Source organism: Protomyctophum parallelum, assembly GCF_964188405.1.
Source record: "Protomyctophum parallelum genome assembly, chromosome: 4".
In the NCBI taxonomy this organism is placed as follows: Eukaryota; Metazoa; Chordata; class Actinopteri; order Myctophiformes; family Myctophidae; genus Protomyctophum; species Protomyctophum parallelum.
This window is the reverse complement of record NC_139700.1, coordinates 7,373,241-7,391,375: the sequence shown is the minus strand read 5'-3', so window position 1 is coordinate 7,391,375 and position 18,135 is coordinate 7,373,241. Positions and strand designations below refer to the sequence as shown.

Sequence of the window (18,135 nt, the reverse complement as noted above, 5' to 3'; positions counted from 1 at the left end):
ATCCTATCCCAGGCTTTATTCCTCCTACACCTCTAACTGGTGCTGCATATTCTGTATGTGGCAGTCATTTTCCCGGTGCTTTTTGGACTGTTCAAGTGCTAAAGATGCCCTGCTTTCATTTGAATAGATGGCTGAACCATCTCAATTAAAATTCTGGCTCTGGACGGCACCTCGTCTCAAATTGTTACGGTGTGTGCTGGACTAGTATTTCACCATACCAAGTTTATTTATGCAATAGGATAGGATTGTATAAATTCCCGTTTAGACTTTTAACAACCGTCTGTATTATTTTTACTCTTCAGCCGTGACATTTTGCACAAGATGAGTACTGTAGATGAAGCAGAATAATTAGTGTGAATAGGGCAGATTGTGCATGCACGTCCTGGCAGCTCTCCTGGATGTGTATTTGTCTGTATGAGTGTTGAGTGCATGTAGGCTCTTGCGAATAAAATCCTGAATGGAAACACCTCAAAATGCGAATAAGTCTTCTTCAAAAGCACTTTTGCGCTGGCAGGGGGTGGATTTTTGGGCTATATCGAAAAAGTGAAATGCGCAAATGGGGTATGGAAACACTTGTGGAAAAGATTTCTAATTAGAAAGCATTGAACTCGCATTATATCACTTTTGAACAGTTGGAAGAAGAAAGAAAACACGCAATGGTGAGTAGTGGACGTCTAGAGTGAATGGGAGGGTGGGTGGGATGTTGATACATACATTTACACACTCTCGAAGCCTCTGTCTGCAGGCTGAGGCTCTTGCTGTCCCCCGGTGAATGCATTGATCATGGAAGTTAGATCGGTCATTTCTCCTAAACAGCTCAGAACGGACGACAGGAAGACTAGTAGTCAACAACAGAAGCGACATCAACACGGCCAAAATGGAAATTTACTGTCAAGTCGCAGGGCAGGGGTCCCTGTACTTGAAAACGAAACTATACCAGCCCCTGTCAAGTCAACAACACACACCTATTTATTTAACAGACAGCCGGATAATATTTTTTATAGCCTAAAAGAACCTCAAATGCACCGTGGTGAAGCACACATCAGAACTTGTATAATTTGCATTAGAAAAAGCACAACTGATAGTTTATTCAAGGTAAGATTGTAACAAAAAAAACGAATTGAAGATGTTTACAGTGATTGTGATGTATACGATAAAGATCCAAGTATCTGGTGCAATGGGCTCTATGCAGCCAACACTTCCGCGTTCAGTTTGGAGCGCTTCCGGTCGGCAGCCACTCATTCACTGTGAGAACGTACGGTTGTGATTTTGTAGGAATAAATTTCAGTTCTATAAACCACACTATTTCATTTGATAATGTGATGTAATGTAATGTGTGGCATAGTTTTTCATAGTTTGTATTATTTGTGTTGCGACGTTGACATGAAACGTCTTAAATCTCCTGTTAAAAACGGGAGTTCTTCATGGAGTTCTTCCAGTATTTACCTGTGTTGCCATGTCCGCTTGTTATAAGCGACTTGGAGTTGTTTTTCAGTAAAGTTGCTTGAGAATATTGACAGTAGTTGCAGGTCGCGTTTTTGGGGCTTGTTTCTAAAGTGTATGCTTATTTGGGCTTGTTTCCTAATGTTGTTTAAACCTGTGATTCTGCTGGCATTGAGTGGCTGCCGACCGGAAGCGTTCTGGCGGCCCAAACTGAACGCGGAAGTGTTGGCTGCATAGAGCCCATTGTCAGGATCTCAGTCTTAAATGGGTGGCATCACACAGCCAAAGGCTCAGTGGTGCATGCTTCTTTGTAAAACCTATCTTTGGGTTTGTGAGTTCATAATAATGGATTGCATTTTTATAGCGCTTTTATATATGCACTACGTGCTTGTGTGTGTGTGTGTATGTGTGCGTGTGCGTGTGCTCCCAAGAAGCGCATTTTAACCAGTGGAAGGAAACAGGAAAAATACGCTTTTCTTTTTTCTAATTACTTACTCGCTTCCTATTTTCGAAAATTCTTGATATATTATAAAAGCACCTGTCTCTCTGTCTCTCTCTCTCTCTCTCTCTCTCTCTCTCGTTTTCTACAATCAGAGGACAGTAATAATAGCTCAAATTTATATAGCGCTTTCCTAAATACCCAAAGCGCTTTACATAGGAACAGACTTTATTAAGAAAAAAACAAAGCAAAACATAACAGATACAACAACAGCACAGGGTTAAAAAGATAAAAGGATAAAGGAGGGAAGGGGGGGGGGGGGACATCCTGACCAGATCTCAGCTGGGGAAGGCTATCCTGAAGAGGTAGCTCTCTATCTCAATAGCGCTCTATCCTGTTGACACCCCACTCTCATCTATAGCCTTTTGCTACCCTTGTGCACTCACAATAAATCTCTCTAATTAGCTTTGATCAGACTCAGACAATGCTCGTCCATCTTATTTCAGTGTCCCTGTCAGAAGTTAGAAAACCTGAGATGTATTATGCATGGCCCTATCGCGGCGCTCCAAAATGAGAAGTCCCCTCCCACCCACTTACTTGAGTGGATAACATTTAAAATAGGGATTCATAGAAGGAAGTGTTGGGGTGAAAGAAAAGATTCACTTAACCGCTTTCAACCTGGTTGTAAATATAATTCAATAAAACTCAGTGTTCCTGTGGTGGGTTGTCCCTTTTAACACTCTGATTGCCCGGGGGTATTTGGAAACATTAAATCAGGGCACCCAGCGATTTGTAGCTTCAGAGCCTATTTCAAGGTTGCTCCGTGCCATCTTGGAAGTAGCTAGAAGTAGCTAGGTTGTTTGTCGACTTTTATTTGGCATCACAAGGTGTGCCTTGAAATGTTGCCCTTTGCTGTGAATTATGCACTAAATGTCACCTCAGACATGGCCCTGTACAAACACATTTGAAAACCAGACCAAAGTGAACTTTGTACTATACATACTGTAATTGTCATTTACTTTCAAAGGGAGGGACGGGACTAAATAGTGCATTGTGTGTGCATGCGCAAATTTGCTGTGTGTGTGTGTGTGTGTGTGTGTGTGTGTGTGTGTGTGTGTGTGTGTGTGTGTGTGTGTGTGTGTGCACACTCGCGAAACGTTTGATGTCTGCAAACGGCGATATTCCTCTTGGGAGATGCTAAACACTCCAGCTTGCGGATCTGAAACACAGCTGTTTGTTTGAAGAGGCAGATCCAGTGTGGATTGGTATGAGAGAACAAAGTGGAACAATGTGATCAAATAAAACAAGAAAACTACCAGCGCTGGAACCTGGAAGAAGTACTCCAGGTTTTTACTTAAATGACGACTTCACCCATTTTCAACCTATCTTATCTATTTAATTGGTCCTCACTAATGCTCATTATTATATAGAGAATATGCACATGCATGATTTTCCCATCAGGACACGCCCCCCTCATCTAGACTGAGTGGCAAAACATTGAGCAGCATGGAGCGTTGGAGTTTGGAAGCGCTCGTTGGAAAGCACTCAACCGTCCTGCCGTACCACCTGTTTCTAAATGTCACATAATGCAGGAGGCAGCAAAATGTTGTGTTATTGAAAACAAGCACTTCCAAACTCTCAAGACACAGAAAAATAATCAAATGCAGGGGACAGAAAGTAGCTCATAACATTTCTATGGTGGATTGTTATGAAACTAAAACTTAATTCAAGCTTTTCGTACAGCTGCAATGTTGGTGAGTTTAACATTGTTTAATGCAGTCAGACAGGACTTTTCTGTTGGGATGAATGGGTTGTCAAGGCCAGAAAGTAGTTTTTTGCCACTCAGTGGGCGTTCCCACATAACTTCCCGGTACGATGATGTCACGCACATACCCTCTATTGTGCCATCTTTGTCTCCCCCGTCTGTGTCTCAGAGGAAGGCTGTGGATCCCGCCTACTGTACCTGCCAGTGACATCATTGATGAGGAATACAAGCTAATGGAAATGGCAGACTTTCTGTCCCTGTAAAGTTATATGCTATATGGAAGCCAGCCAATAGTATGTTCTATTCCGGTTCCAGTCCCAAAGCCCCGCTGCCTTTAAGTATAGTCGCCCTTTAAAGGACCACTTTTCAACTTATCTTCATATAATAGGTCCTCACTAATCCTCCTGAAAAGTTCAAATGCAAAAGTGGAAGCCATCGTTCTCACGATAATACAAATCTAAAGATTTTTGTAAAAAAAGATTGTTTAAAAAAAGATCTGCCTAACGATGATGTCCCTGGTGGACGGGTTTCTGAACTGCCCACAGCACTCCTATGAGACACAGACTGAGTAGGAAAAAAATGGTAAGCAGCAATACCACAATGTAGAAATTACATTGTGTAGTAAAGTGATTCCTACTGTATATTAAAAATGTGACTTGAGGATATTAAGTACATCATCATCACATACATTATTGGCATCTAAATATACTTGTATTATCTAAAGTAATTATTAGTACTCATTACAACATCCCATTTAAAAATAGATTTGTCAAATTCCTTTGAAATTAGCTAATCTACAAGATCACAGCGCAATGCGCTGTGAGCTTGAGTGGCTATTTTCGTACAAAGTATAAGAAATCTGACATAAATTGTTAATGTATGTTTTATAAAATATTCTAATGTACCAAATAACTTAAACTAAGTACTGTTTTTAAGTAACCGTAGTGTTCTTTTAGGATATTGAAGCGAGCATGACCCTGAGGGGATAACAGTTCATTGCCATGAGAAAATAATTGTGTTAAGTGTTGTTGCTGTTGTTGTAACCGTTTGTTTTTTACTGTTTGAGACCGAAGACGAATTTCCACACGTGGACAATAAATGAAACTAACTAACTAACTAACATATCAGAACAGTTAATCGAAAACTCTTGCCTCTCCAACATGCTTCTCCAACATGTATTATCTATGTTGCTTCTTGTTTTGTTGGTCTGTATTTTTAGCCGTGACCCAAAAGAGAAATTTGATGTCAGCCCGTGACCCAATTAAACTAGTGAAAATAGCAGATGTACAAGCTCACAACTCGTCGCTTTACACCGCATTGTAAGCTTGTAGATCGGCTATTTTCACTACTAATTAATCATTTGTTTTCTACTTTTTTTTGGGAATGTTTTTTGAAAATGATTTGAAATGATAATAATTAAAAACTAAATGTAGGAAACCAAACATAAAGGGACCCATAAACATGTGTCTGCGACCCACAATTGGGTCCTGAGCCAGTGTTTGGGAACCAGTGTGTAGGCCAATCAAAATAGTTAATCTACTGTAACAATTGTGGGACACAGACTACAGCCATCCAGTCCCTGCCGCTCGCTATGCACACACAAACAAATCCAAAGCACATTACCAACACCACTTTCAGTATTTGTTAATAGGCCAGTTTGTCCAGCCTTCTCAATCATTTTTATTAGTTAGCAGTGTCATTATTATACAGCGGAGAGGGTGGATGCAGTATGCTACTACCACCCAGGATTCAAACGCCAGGACAAATGACAAATTAAAACTCACAGCAGTCCCCATCATTTACAAACCAAAAAACTGAGGATCGATGCAGCTTTGAAAATGTGTGGTTATGTGGATGTGGCTGCATCAACGACATGCACGGCACTGCTACTGCATTTGTGGTGGGGTTTACAGTGGTGAATGGTCAATGCAAGATAGCCGCAACACACCGGTGCTTCTACAAAGGTTATCAATATTACAACCTTATCTATGAGCATGATTTAAGCGGACCGGCGGCAAGGCCTTTTTGATAGCGTCATTATTCATGCTTGTTCTGGTGCCAACTTGATAGCATATTATTCCAGCTCTTAGCCTCCTAGCCTAAAACACCTTGTGTACCTGGTGTAGTGAAATGGCTTTTTGGGGCAATTTATTTGGAAGTTTCAGCCTCAGATCTTAGTTTCGCCATTTCCAACTACGTGGCTTCCGTGTGCACCCCGTGTGGTTAGGGTTAGTAATGAGTGCGTCGGAATGGCGTTCCGTTGGAATAGCAGGCTTCGGAATGCCGGTGTGTCACCATTTAAATTGTTTAGCACTTAATGTCTGATAACCCTTACACAGGGGTTTTTATTGAACACATCCTTGGGGTTGAATGGCTGCATTACTGAGCAATCTGATAGATAGACTGGCTGGCTTGCTGGCCGACCTGACTGCCTGGTGACTGGCTCGCTGCCAAACTGGCTGACCGACTGATTAACTGATGTTCCCGCCTTAATAGCAGGACAGATCAATAGTGTGATCTAACACTGCGCTCTGCAGAATGACAGGGAGGCACACTGCTGCAGCGAGGACAAGGTGTTGGAGCCATTCCAGGTGGGGGGGGGGGGGGTGTGTGTGTGTGTACGCAGGCGCGTGCGCGTGTCTGCCAACTCAACTTCTAGATTCTCAGTCTGAAATGTACTCTTTGGAGGGCAAGGGGTAAAGTACAGGCTTTTTTCTTTATTTTTCAAATATGTTTTTATTAGAGCTGGGACTCGATTAAAAAAAAAAATCTAATTAATCAGAGGCTTTGCGATTAATTAATCTAGATTAATCGCATTTTAATCGCATATCAATATTCAACCCGAGAACAGCGAGAAACCTTTTTTTTAAATGTTTTTTGGTATCCCAGTGAATCAACGAATAGTGACTACAGGATACCACTCATTTTCAACATTTGACTGTCATTAATATACCTGTTGTGGAAATAATAATAAAAAGTCACCCCATTCTGTGTTGCCTAGAACTGGAGGTCTGAAAAAAAAATTGTAACAGTAACAAGTACATCTCAGTGACATCACAAAGCTGTACTTACTTCATATTGTTACTGTTTTTTGTCAGACCTCCAGTTCCAACACAAAATGGGGTGACTTTTATTAAATTTCCAGTTTTCAGTACTATAGAAAAGCGCCCAGTGAGAAACGTTCCGCGGTGAAAAAAAAGGTGCGATTAATTTCTGTAGTTAATCGCGATTAATTTTTCTGTAGTTAATTAATCTAAATTAATCGCAATTAGTCCCGGCCCTAGTTTTTATTGAACAGATTATAAATTATTAGAAACATTATGATATGATAATGATACTTTTTTTTATGAAACAAAAAGAAAGAAAAAAAAAAAAAAAAAGAAATCCCTTAACCCTCCCACCCATACTGCTCAGTGACACTGCATACTATATAATAAGATGATAGAAAGCTCATGGAAAACATCTGAAAAGAAAATGGCGTACAGTCAACCATATCAATGGTATCCTGTCTATTAATTGTTTCTACTCAGGTAAACAAATAGCAGATCTACAAGCTCATATCGCGCCACCGAGTGGCGCGATACGAGCTTGTAGGTCTGCTATTTTTGAAAAATCGAAGAGCGACTGACATTTCTAGAATCTGATCTCAGGTCAGAATGGGTTCATCAGACCAGTGTGTGTACGGCGGAAACCTCGTATGAATCTGATCTCAGGTCAGAATGGGTTAAAGTACAGGCTTTTAAGTGTAATATTTGCTGGAAGTCAGTCAGGAGGTTGTACACACAGAGAAACCCAATCGATTCTTCATGAGCAGAGAATACAGGAAAGATCATTGTGATCGATGGATATGTGTTCAGCCTATACTGTGTACCGCTGCAGGCGCCAATGATCGCCTTGACGGATGACATTCTGTGACGTGTTGTATTGCGGACTCACTCACTGACTGTCAACGGATTGTCTCTGACTAAACCGTAGGCTGTCTAATTGTTAAAACCTTTATTTGAAAGCAATCATTTCAGCTCCCACCACGATTGCACCAATAGCATCTTACTGCTTACGATCAAAGAACAATTTACAAACTTCAGTGGCTACCCAGAACGCCCACTGAATTTGAGAAAGGGCCTTTATTTTCTCTGCTCCTCGGCCTAGAATGAACTTTTAAAAACTGGAAAAAAATAAACTGCAGGCTTGCATTAACTTCTTTGATTTGAAAGAGAAAGTTATTGGCATGCACGCTATATGAGGTGGGAGAATGTCGACATTATATTAGTTCAGTGACAACTCACTAATAGATTTAACCAATATAACCAGAATACGATATGAGCATATGATATTTGACTTGGCATTCGGCTCGGCTGCATTTTCTCCCTGCTCGGCGCGATTAAACACCATCATAAAACATTAACAGCAGGATATACAATAAAAACCCCATGGGGAGCATAAATAACAGAGCCCACCGGTGCTGCTGGGGTGGTGGTGGGAGCAAACATCACATAACAACCAGGAACCATATGCAGAGGAAGGCAGGAAGAGCATAACCTGACGCTGCCAGATCCAAGAAGCTTGCTACACAAATTTGTTTCACAGCTTATTGGGATCTGGGATCGCGGAAGCAAATTCGATGACGGGGCTGTTCCTTTTTTTCAAGATACTTGGTAGATGATTGGATGGGACCGTCTGTCTATCACCGTGTGGGCGTGCAAACACAACCAATCATATTGACGTGTCTATATAGTTTCACATCCGGTTTCGCACATATCCCGCCCTTAGCTCACGCTGATTGGTCCGGTATGGAACGGATTTTTGTCAGCTCAACTGCCTGAGAGATCCCAGATGAGTGCTGTGTTGGGGAACATGGTTACCCAATACCGCCCTCATCTGGCAGCGTCAGGTTAGGAAGAGCATACAGTCTAGTGAGCTTAAGTAGCCCGCCCAATTGGTCAGCCACATCAGCGAATGAAGTGTGGGACTTGCACACACTTATACACCCCCATAGAAATGCAGCATGTTAACCCCTTGAGTATAGTACTGTATGTGCCTTTGAGCACGGCATGAACTCCCTCGAGTATGTCTGACTGAACTAACTCTGCAGGCTACGTATCAATTATTATTTATTTATTTTCATTAACATGACCTTCTCTCCCCCGCAACCACCCTATCTATCCTCTCATTTCACCCCTAATCCCAAACATTTAACTTTCACAGTCACTGTATATTCTTGTATTTTTGTGTCTTGTATGTTTGTCTAATAATTTGGCCATTTTGGCCAGGTCTTGCTAACAAAAGAGATCTGGTCTCAAATGTATACGGTACCTTAAAGAAACAGCAATGTTTGTTTAAATTTGCACACTGTCAATTTGTACATCATCATATATCATATCATATCATAATTTACTCAATGTCTGTCTGAATGTGTGTCAGAAACACTGCCGTAGCTCCTCACTGCCTGCACCAATCGCTCCCACTTTTCACACAGGCATTGACCATAATAACATGGAGGTCTTAACGAAGCCCTTTTTTCCAATTTAACAAATTATAAATTAATAACGAATTTATTTGTGAATTAAATATTCCCATCTACTTACATGGGAAAGTATCAAGTGTTTTTCTCTCAGAAACCGTCTGAGCTACACTTCAAGGGGAGGTTCATAATAATTATGAAAATTAATGTAATGAATGATTACAGTCAAACTGGGGGACCTTCATACTTTTAAAATAGGGGGTCTGTGGGCTAATAAGTGTAAATGTTATAGTGCCTTTTTTATTCATTAAAAAAACACAAATATATTAGTTAAAATGAACGGCAATTAAAGATATTTATGGGGGGGCAATATCTCACAACGGGTAAGGACTAGTCTGAATAATTATGGAAAGAACAAATGTTTTTTTGTCTGCTTGTGTGGCAGCTCAACGATGGCACTGTTTTCATTTAAATCAGCAGCACTTAATTCTGATAAATGAGATTCTTCTGCTTAAGTGACCATGGAATTGTGTATTGGTTTTTGGCACATAATTCTATCAGTTCAAGAACAAGTCAAGATCTTGGCAAGCTCCAATATACCATGGCAGCTGTGCAGATAGACAAACAAAATCTGTGCAAATCAATATATTTTGAAAGGATTGTAAGCCTCAAGGAGAACTCCCAAGCTGTTCAATGTCCTACTTACTGTCTCTGTGTATTTGTCTGGCCTGGTGCACTGCAAGAGGTGATGAGAGGGACTGTATGTTTGTCAGGTGCTAATGCGAACTGCTGGACCAATCATTTAGCACCAAACTATACACACTGCTAGTAGGACGCAGAAGTTCCTCCACTATTGTTTTTAGACTTTTTACCACAACTTATAATGGGACCTTGACCAACTCAGATGTGCATCATGGATATGACAGACAAGTGACATTATAGATGACTTGTGACTTGTCACCGGAAGTCCGATATCTTCAGTCATTTGGTACTTAATTGAGCTTCTAAATACTCATATACAGAAGCGATATCTTCAATAGAGGGTATGCGCACGCATAAAGTGAATGGAAAATTGAGTGGCAAAGTGAGTTTAACGTTATTTAACGTTGTTTAATGCAATCAGATCAGATTTTTTTTGATGATGATGTCACGTGCATACCCTCTTTAGTTCCATCAATAGATCCATCAAATAAATGAAGTTGGATTGGAATAGCTCCACAGAGAAACATGTCTCTTTTTTTAGTACATAATCAATGGCAAACAGTATTCTGCCAATATATAAAATTTGCAAAACCAGACATAACGTTTTTTACGTCATACTATCATCATTTGTTACACAAGCAATCACAAACGTGATTCTCTTACTGGGCTTGATAATGATGTAATGTGATCCCTGAACACAAATTGATTTCTTGTCATATCATATATGGGTAGATAGATGACATGCATTGCGCGCGCACACACACACATACACACACACACACACACACTCATCCACGCACGCATGCCAGCACACACACACTGCAATTCTATTCATAAATATTTGTTTTTGTCTCTTTCTTTCTCTCTCTCTCTCTCTCTCTCTCTCTCTCTCTCTCTCTCTCTCAGGGAGGGTCCATCCAGAACAGTGACACTCAGAATTGCCTGGAGCTGGTGAGGAGTGGCCAATCAGAGTTTAGCTTCCATTTGGCCATTCAGTTCTGCTCAGGTCAGAGATGGACCATCACCAACATACTGACCGTCCTGCCACAGTGATTGCACCGTGGTCGGCTGAAGCACAGCATCATTCTGTTTGTCCGTTTGTCTGTCGAAGTGAGTTCGAGTGAGGACGCACGCTGCTGGACTGACAACTTTAATCCCATGTGGATCAGAGAGACGCGAACCCGCTCTTCTTCCCAGAAATTACACCAGTGAGGGACTCCTACAGAAAGGCTTTAGTATATTCATTTACTTAATATAAACAATTTAGTATAGTTACGGTTTTGCCCACTCAAATGGTACCGATGTCTATAGCTATAAGGATTATAGCTTATAAACTATAGCTGTTTCACTCATGATACAATTTCTCAACTCTTTCATAACGGATACATGAGCCAGATAATCCCCAGATAAAAAATTATATGTTTCAGTCATTCAGTCCGACTTCACTGTAGTAGCCTTTTCATAAATGATATTTGTACTTGGGCTTTCAAACATTTATAGAAATTTGAAGTTTCAAACACCAAAGTAGTAGTAGTAGTAGTTTAATGAATTAGCAAACTGGACATTTGGACTGAATGTTTCCTTTATCGTCATGTTGTGCTAATGCATGCAGCTGTTTTATTTAACATTTTTGTTGTTTCTCATAAGTGAGAAACAACAAGCCGTCTGTGCATTGACTTCTGTGCGTTGACTGCACCCGTCACCGTCACTGGTGTAATTTCGGCGAGGTAAAGCATGTAAGGGACAGACGATGACGCAAGCATGCTGCAGGACTTTCGAGGCAGACGCCGCCAAACAGCATTCATATTGAATACAATGACCAGAGATGAGCATTATAGGGAAAGAACAATGACTAATAGGGATTTGATTGCTCTAGTTGGAAATGGACCTTTGCCGTCAACATGCTGACAGCTAGTGTTAACTAGGTGTCTGTAACTGACAAAGAGAATTTATGCGAGATTATATCTTTAATGGGGAACCACGTGGGAAAGCAATCTGCGTCCATCAGAATGGACCATCAGTAACCTAACCTAACCGACTGACCGGAGGGGATTAGACTCACGGAAGGGGAAATTACTCACGTCAGAGTTCTTATTGCTTTTCGTGATCTAAATGAGAAATACAGCATTCTGTCACAACGTCAAACCACTGGTTCTCAACCCCAGGTCCGGTGGACCACCAGGGGCTCGAAATGGACCCTTATGGGTCTGTAACTCTTGAGGGTCCATTTGGTTCCATTTGTACACTCTCAAGAGTTAAAATAACACTGGATTGTACAATGTAGACGACGTGGTCCTGAAGATAAAACATGGGTTGGTTCCATTTGCCCTGGTGATGTTGAGATATAGTGATTCAAACACAGGAGGAGGAGCTATTCTGGAGTCCCGGTTTAACCCATTCTGACCGGGCACCCATTTTGGTGTCGGCATCATGTTATGCTTTAGCTATTGAAAAATAGCAGATCTACAAGCTCATATCGCGCCACCGAGTGGCGCGATACGAGCTTGTAGGTCTGCTATTTTTGAAAAATCGAAGACACTTAGAATCTGATCTCAGGTCAGAATGGGTTAATAATGAAACTGTCAGGATGTAATAGACGTTTTTAGAATCTGATCTCAGGTCAGAATGGGTTAAGCGAAGGTGTACAGAAGAATGTCTACTACATTTGCAGAGGGAGACATCCTGTACAAAGAGTGTACTTTTATTCATTTCAGTGGGAAAACAACTCTGTGTGTGTGTGTGTGTGTGTGTGTGTGTGTGTGTGTGTGTGTGTGTGTGTGTGTGTGTGTGTGTGTGTGTGTGTGTGTGTGTGTGTGTGTGTGTGTGTGTGTGTGTGTGTGTGTAATATGAACAAAATAATCTATAATTAATGTATTCTGTTTTATTCTATCAAATGTTTGTAAGAGGTTTCTTCTTCCCTTAAAAAAACAACCTGTATCCACTGAGGAAGACACACTGAGACGGTCTTTGAATTATTTGGATCCGGTGGGAAATTAGCACAAGTTTTACATGGGGGGGGATGTTGGCACATAAACTGACATTTCTTTCATCTTTCCTTCAGAAAGCTGTTGCAGTGCTTATTAAAATGTGTCCTTACAGAGGGGTGGAACATCTCCTCTGATCCTGGTTGATCAATCAACTGCGTGCATCCCATGTCGCTTCTGTGACCCAAAGACCTTTTATTATGTTTGAAATGTTCCGACAAAGAATATGGGAGTGAATGGGTATTTATTTGGGTGTAAGGTTGGAATGTCTGGGTGTAGGTTTTTCTTATTTGAGACTTGCACTTGCTTAAACTGGTAAAGGATTGAGTTTACATTTACAGTGCTTCAAAAGGTTATATACTGCTAGAAGATCTAATGCCTAGTTTATGCTAAGCGGTATGCTGAAACTAGCTGGCCTACAAGATCACAACGGATCGCATACATGATGCATTGTGAGTTTGTAGGCCGGCTATTTTCGGCGCGCACGACACTATTATACGACAAAGTATAAATGGAGCTCTTCTACCCATCCACACTTTGTTTAATCAAACGCCAGTCTTTAATCGGCTAGGCCTATATCAATAATTCAATGGAAAAACAAGAAGGCAACTCATAATTATTCCTATTATCACGTACTCACTTTTCCTTTTCCTGCTACAGCTCCTTCTCCATGCAGTGAGGTTCCGCCAGGACACTGAAGTCTGATTTATACTTTGCCGTACGACAGTGTCGCAACGCAGTAAATAGCAGAGCTACTATCTCAAATGGTGAGCTAGTAGCGCACAGGTTCCCAAACACTGGGTCGGGACCCATTTGTGGGTTGCGGACACTTTCAAAAAAATTCCAAAACAAAATTCAATCATATATTTCTTTCAGTAACTTCAGGAATAAAATAGAAATCTAAGAAAATCGGGCTAAAACGTTTGGGAACCACTGACTGCTAGTGGATTTGTTATTTTCAGCAGGTGACACCGTTGTATCAGTATAAGTTCAGTCTGGGAGTAACACCTGGAGCACTGGAATTGTACAGCTTGCATTTAGCTACTGTGTAGCATTTATTACCAGACGCTTTTATTATTATTTATTTTTTCGTGGCATGGATTTTCTGAATCCGGAAGTCCGAACAGTATCTCAATTTATGAGGAACTGTTAACATTGAGTTATGGAAATGTCTAAGCTGTTTTATTTGTTTATTTAAACATAATTTAAAATATTTATAAGCACCTACAGTAAAAAAATATATAATTATAACAATAATAAAAAACAGTTGATGAAAATCTTATCGTGTAATAATCAAAAGTAGTGTCATTTATTTTATTTATTTTCTGTTAAAAGCTTCCGATCATTTGTATACATATTCGCTCCAGATCTTAAAAGAAAAAATAATTTTACCCCATTCTGGGCGGGAACCCCTTTTGGTGTTAAGCATTATGTTATAATGCTATTGAAAAATAGCAGATCTACAAGCTCGTAGCGCGGCATGAGCTTGTAGATCTAAATGTTTTAAACTCAAATCTTTGCTTTTGGGGGGGGTTGCTGACAACATATTTCCAGATGGGTGTGACATGAAATATTGAGAACCACCGATATAGAAACATGAGGTTTTTCAGAAAACTGTCAGGATTTAGAAGACTTTTTTTTTTTTTCGATGTCGGGCCTAAATGGGTTAATTCATGACATTAATAAACTGCCCGGGCATAACTCTGGCACCATCCGAGGGGCAATTTGATCGGGCCAGCGGTTTCAGAAAAACCACAAATATCTCTTATTTGACTGCCTGGGTATCGGTTCTGCGTAGGTGGCACCAAATCGCTTTTTTGGGTTAGTGATTCTAGTGAAGGCATTGGCTTCCCTGATTAGCCAAATCGACCCATCTGCATCCTAGATCGGTGGGCCTTTCCATCACGCTTATGCCACTTCTATAGATGGCAGCCTGGCGGCAGGGCATCGTGTATAATAGAGGATATGCGCGTGACATCATCATCATACCCGGAAGTTATGCAAAAAGAAAAACACTATGGCCTTGTGACAACCCATACATCCAAACAGAAAAGTATCTGATTGCATTAAACGATGTTTAACTAACTTTGACACTCACTTTATGCATGCATTACTGCATTCACGTACTCCCATGTACATCATCAGCGCCGTATTATTAGACGCCTCTTGCCCTCAGCTTGCGGTGTGAGGAGGGGTTGAGAACTGAATGCTATTGCAGAGAGCTTATATTGGTCTAAACATTTTCTTTGCAGGGCATCAACAGATGTTGATTCCACTCTTTTGGGGGTGGAGGGGGCTAATGAGCTTCAGAAACAGCTGTGTCGAATATTACTCTTGACTGATCTTGCTCTGATACAGATGGGTCCATCCTGAACGAATTTCTGTATTATCTTCTCTTCTGTTTAATACAACTCATTAACATTCAGGATTAAGGGCATGTTATTTCCCTGACATAGTCCCCAGTCTTGTATAAACAGCTGGTGTCGCAGGTGTAATCTTGCACTTTCCATTTGTGGCTATACAGTATGTAATGTGTGTCTGAGTGCAATTAATGTCAGGACAGACATCTGAGAGAATCCACTAATGAGCAATTTGCGGTCAACATTTCCGAATGTCCAGTCAGACCTCTGAATGTTGGCTCCTCTCTCTTTCTCTCATTATCCACCACATCTCTCTTCCCTCCCATTTATTATTTCTGCTTCATTCTCCCTTGTAAATTCCTCCCTCTCTTTAAATACAGTAAGTCTGCAAATCTTTCCTTCTGCTAAGATACCCGTATAAAGAGCCCCCCTCTCACTGAAACCTTACCTTATTTTCTGCAATTATTATCCCAATCCCCCAATGTTGAAGACAGACATGACTCCTTTGCATCATCAAGTCAAGTAATTTATAGCACATTTCAAACTCTCGCTCTTCACATCGTCACCTATACTTAAACTAACGTTTTTCAGAAAAAATAAAATAATATATACACAATAATACTATGATATTTCTTACTCATTTCACCAAAGGCGTTTATAACAATTTGACTATTAATATAAAAATAACCCTGTCAGTTATGTAACATAAGAGGATTAAATAGAATGAAATAGGATTAAACCTGTTACACTATTAAGAGAGGCCATTTTACTAAAAGGGACAGGATCAGCATGATCCTTTTCAATTAGGACTTTTTTACCAGAGGTGGTCAGTCTCACGAGGAGCTATAGGCCAAAAAATATTTTTCCTCAAAAAATGACTTGGACTATTCGTTTCAGAAGGTGACGACCTTAAAAACTGCAGCCATAAGTTATGTTCAAACGGATAAAACAACAGTTTGTAATTGTAACCCCTCGCCCCATCCTCCCACCCATATATATGAAATGCTTTTAGAAACACTACCCATCTACACATTAAGGTTCAAGGTTTTACTTTATTGTCACATCTTGTGTACAGGTACCTAAGAGTAAAACGTATTTGGGTTTGGCTTCCTTCAGACAATGCAGCAGCATGGATAACAAGTTAGAATAATGATTTAAAAAAAGATGAAAGAAAAAAGAGAGCAAGGAGAGAATAAAATAGATTCATTATAGCATGAACTCCTACACCACCCCCGCAACAACTCACACGTACCTCATCAGTTGTACCTTACTGTATACAACAACAACAACACAAACCCATGGGGGACTGAGATGTTTGATTGGTTTTATGGCTTATATAGTGAGCAGGTCAGGAATACTGTACGTTACATATTCAGGAGATAAACCATTAGAGCCATGGTAAACAACAGTAAGCTGAACTTTGAAATCAATTTGGTATTGTTTTGGGAACCATTGAAGTGTAATGTTCAGTTATTGTTTTCCCACAGTGAACATTCTGGCGCTGCAGCCTTTTTGAATAAGCTGGAGCCTTCCGAGTTCTAACAGAAAGTCCAGCAAAGAAGAGCATTACTTTTATTTACAGTAAAGAATAATAATAAAGTTTGCAAAACCATGGTTCTCAGCTCAACTTGGTTTGCCTTTATTAGCATAATGTAACCTAGACTAATGTGATGGGCCAGTTCTAAAGTGTCAGATGGAGACGGGAAGCTTCTTACTTTGTAAATATTTATTTATTTATTTAATCAACATGAATCTTATATTGTCCATATATTTTTTTCAACAATGTATTCATTTTCCTTTTTCCACACAAATGACAATACAAATATACAAAGAAACATTGTCCATATTTTGGGATGAAGATTCAGTGAAAATTCAGCAGTTCTACAAACTCACGTCTCACATGCATTGCAATTAGGAATGCACGATTAATCGGTGGCATAATCGGAATTAATAGGCCATATCGGCCATAAAAATGCCAACGGTCTCAAAATAATACAGATTATTTAATCGTTTTTCACCAGCAAAGAATAAATAAAAATGTAAACAAAAATTCTACATTTAATTTAATTCATTCAGTTGTGAAAACAGACACTTGGAAAAGTGTATAGGCTATTTATTGATTGATTGAATACTTTATCAACAGGCTTTGGGCCAAGCCCCTATAGGGTCTATAGGCTTGTTTCCATTGTGGTCCTCTATATAATATCGGAATCGGTCAGAATCGGTATCGGCAAACCCTGCAAATAGATCGGATATCGGTCATAATTTCATAATCGTGCACCCCTAATTGCAATGCATTGTGAGCTTGTAGCTATAATTATTATAGGGAAAGGAATGGATGAAGGGCCGGACAGACCCTTAAGATTATAGAGCTATAGACGGTCAAGTGAATGGATCTCTGACCTTTAGCACTTATACTCAGGAATTCAGCTAAGCTGTAGAAGGTTTTTGGACATACAATGCAATTAACACTCCTGTATTTACAGGACTACCAGGGTATCTAAGTTCATCATCGTCATCTTCATCGTCATCATCATCAAAGCCATGAAGTGTTTCCATTGGTGAGTCATTATAGCACACTATCAGCTGAACCAGGAACACCTCATAAACATGTCTCTTGTACTCTCACAACATCAAAGTTATTGTAATGCAGCACATCTAATACGCTATGTGGATAATAAACACAAGCAACCACAACGGTACATTAACTGATAGTGCTAATGATGCCTGAGTAATTAAGGGTATAGAGAGGGAGTCACTCTGGGACTTTCAAAGGAGCTGTAACGATGTTTTGCCGAACCTTTCCCTCCGTGGCTTGTATATGTACTGTAGGCTCTCTTCTGCTGAGTAACCTTAATTGACGGGTAACGCTTGGTTTGCATGGTTGCTGGGTAACCACAGGACCTGAATCAAAGGGTAATAATGGCCCATACTGCAGCAGGGGTGCCCATTCTGCCCAAAAGGTACATTGTGATCTACAG

The 18,135-nt window shown here is 40.2% G+C and overlaps 1 protein-coding gene across 1 annotated transcript in view; it reads left to right on the top strand.

Moving 5' to 3' along the window:
• The window catches only part of LOC310858108 (polypeptide N-acetylgalactosaminyltransferase 18-like), a 150,046-nt gene extending 138,916 nt beyond the window's left edge, over window positions 1–11,130 (top strand). The window contains exon 11 of the mRNA XM_083764168.1: window positions 10,717–11,130. Within this exon, the coding sequence (XP_083620294.1) occupies window positions 10,717–10,863 (147 nt within the window). The 3' untranslated portion in view covers window positions 10,864–11,130. The remainder of the gene's footprint in view (window positions 1–10,716) is intronic.
• Window positions 11,131–18,135: the final 7,005 nt, after the last annotated feature.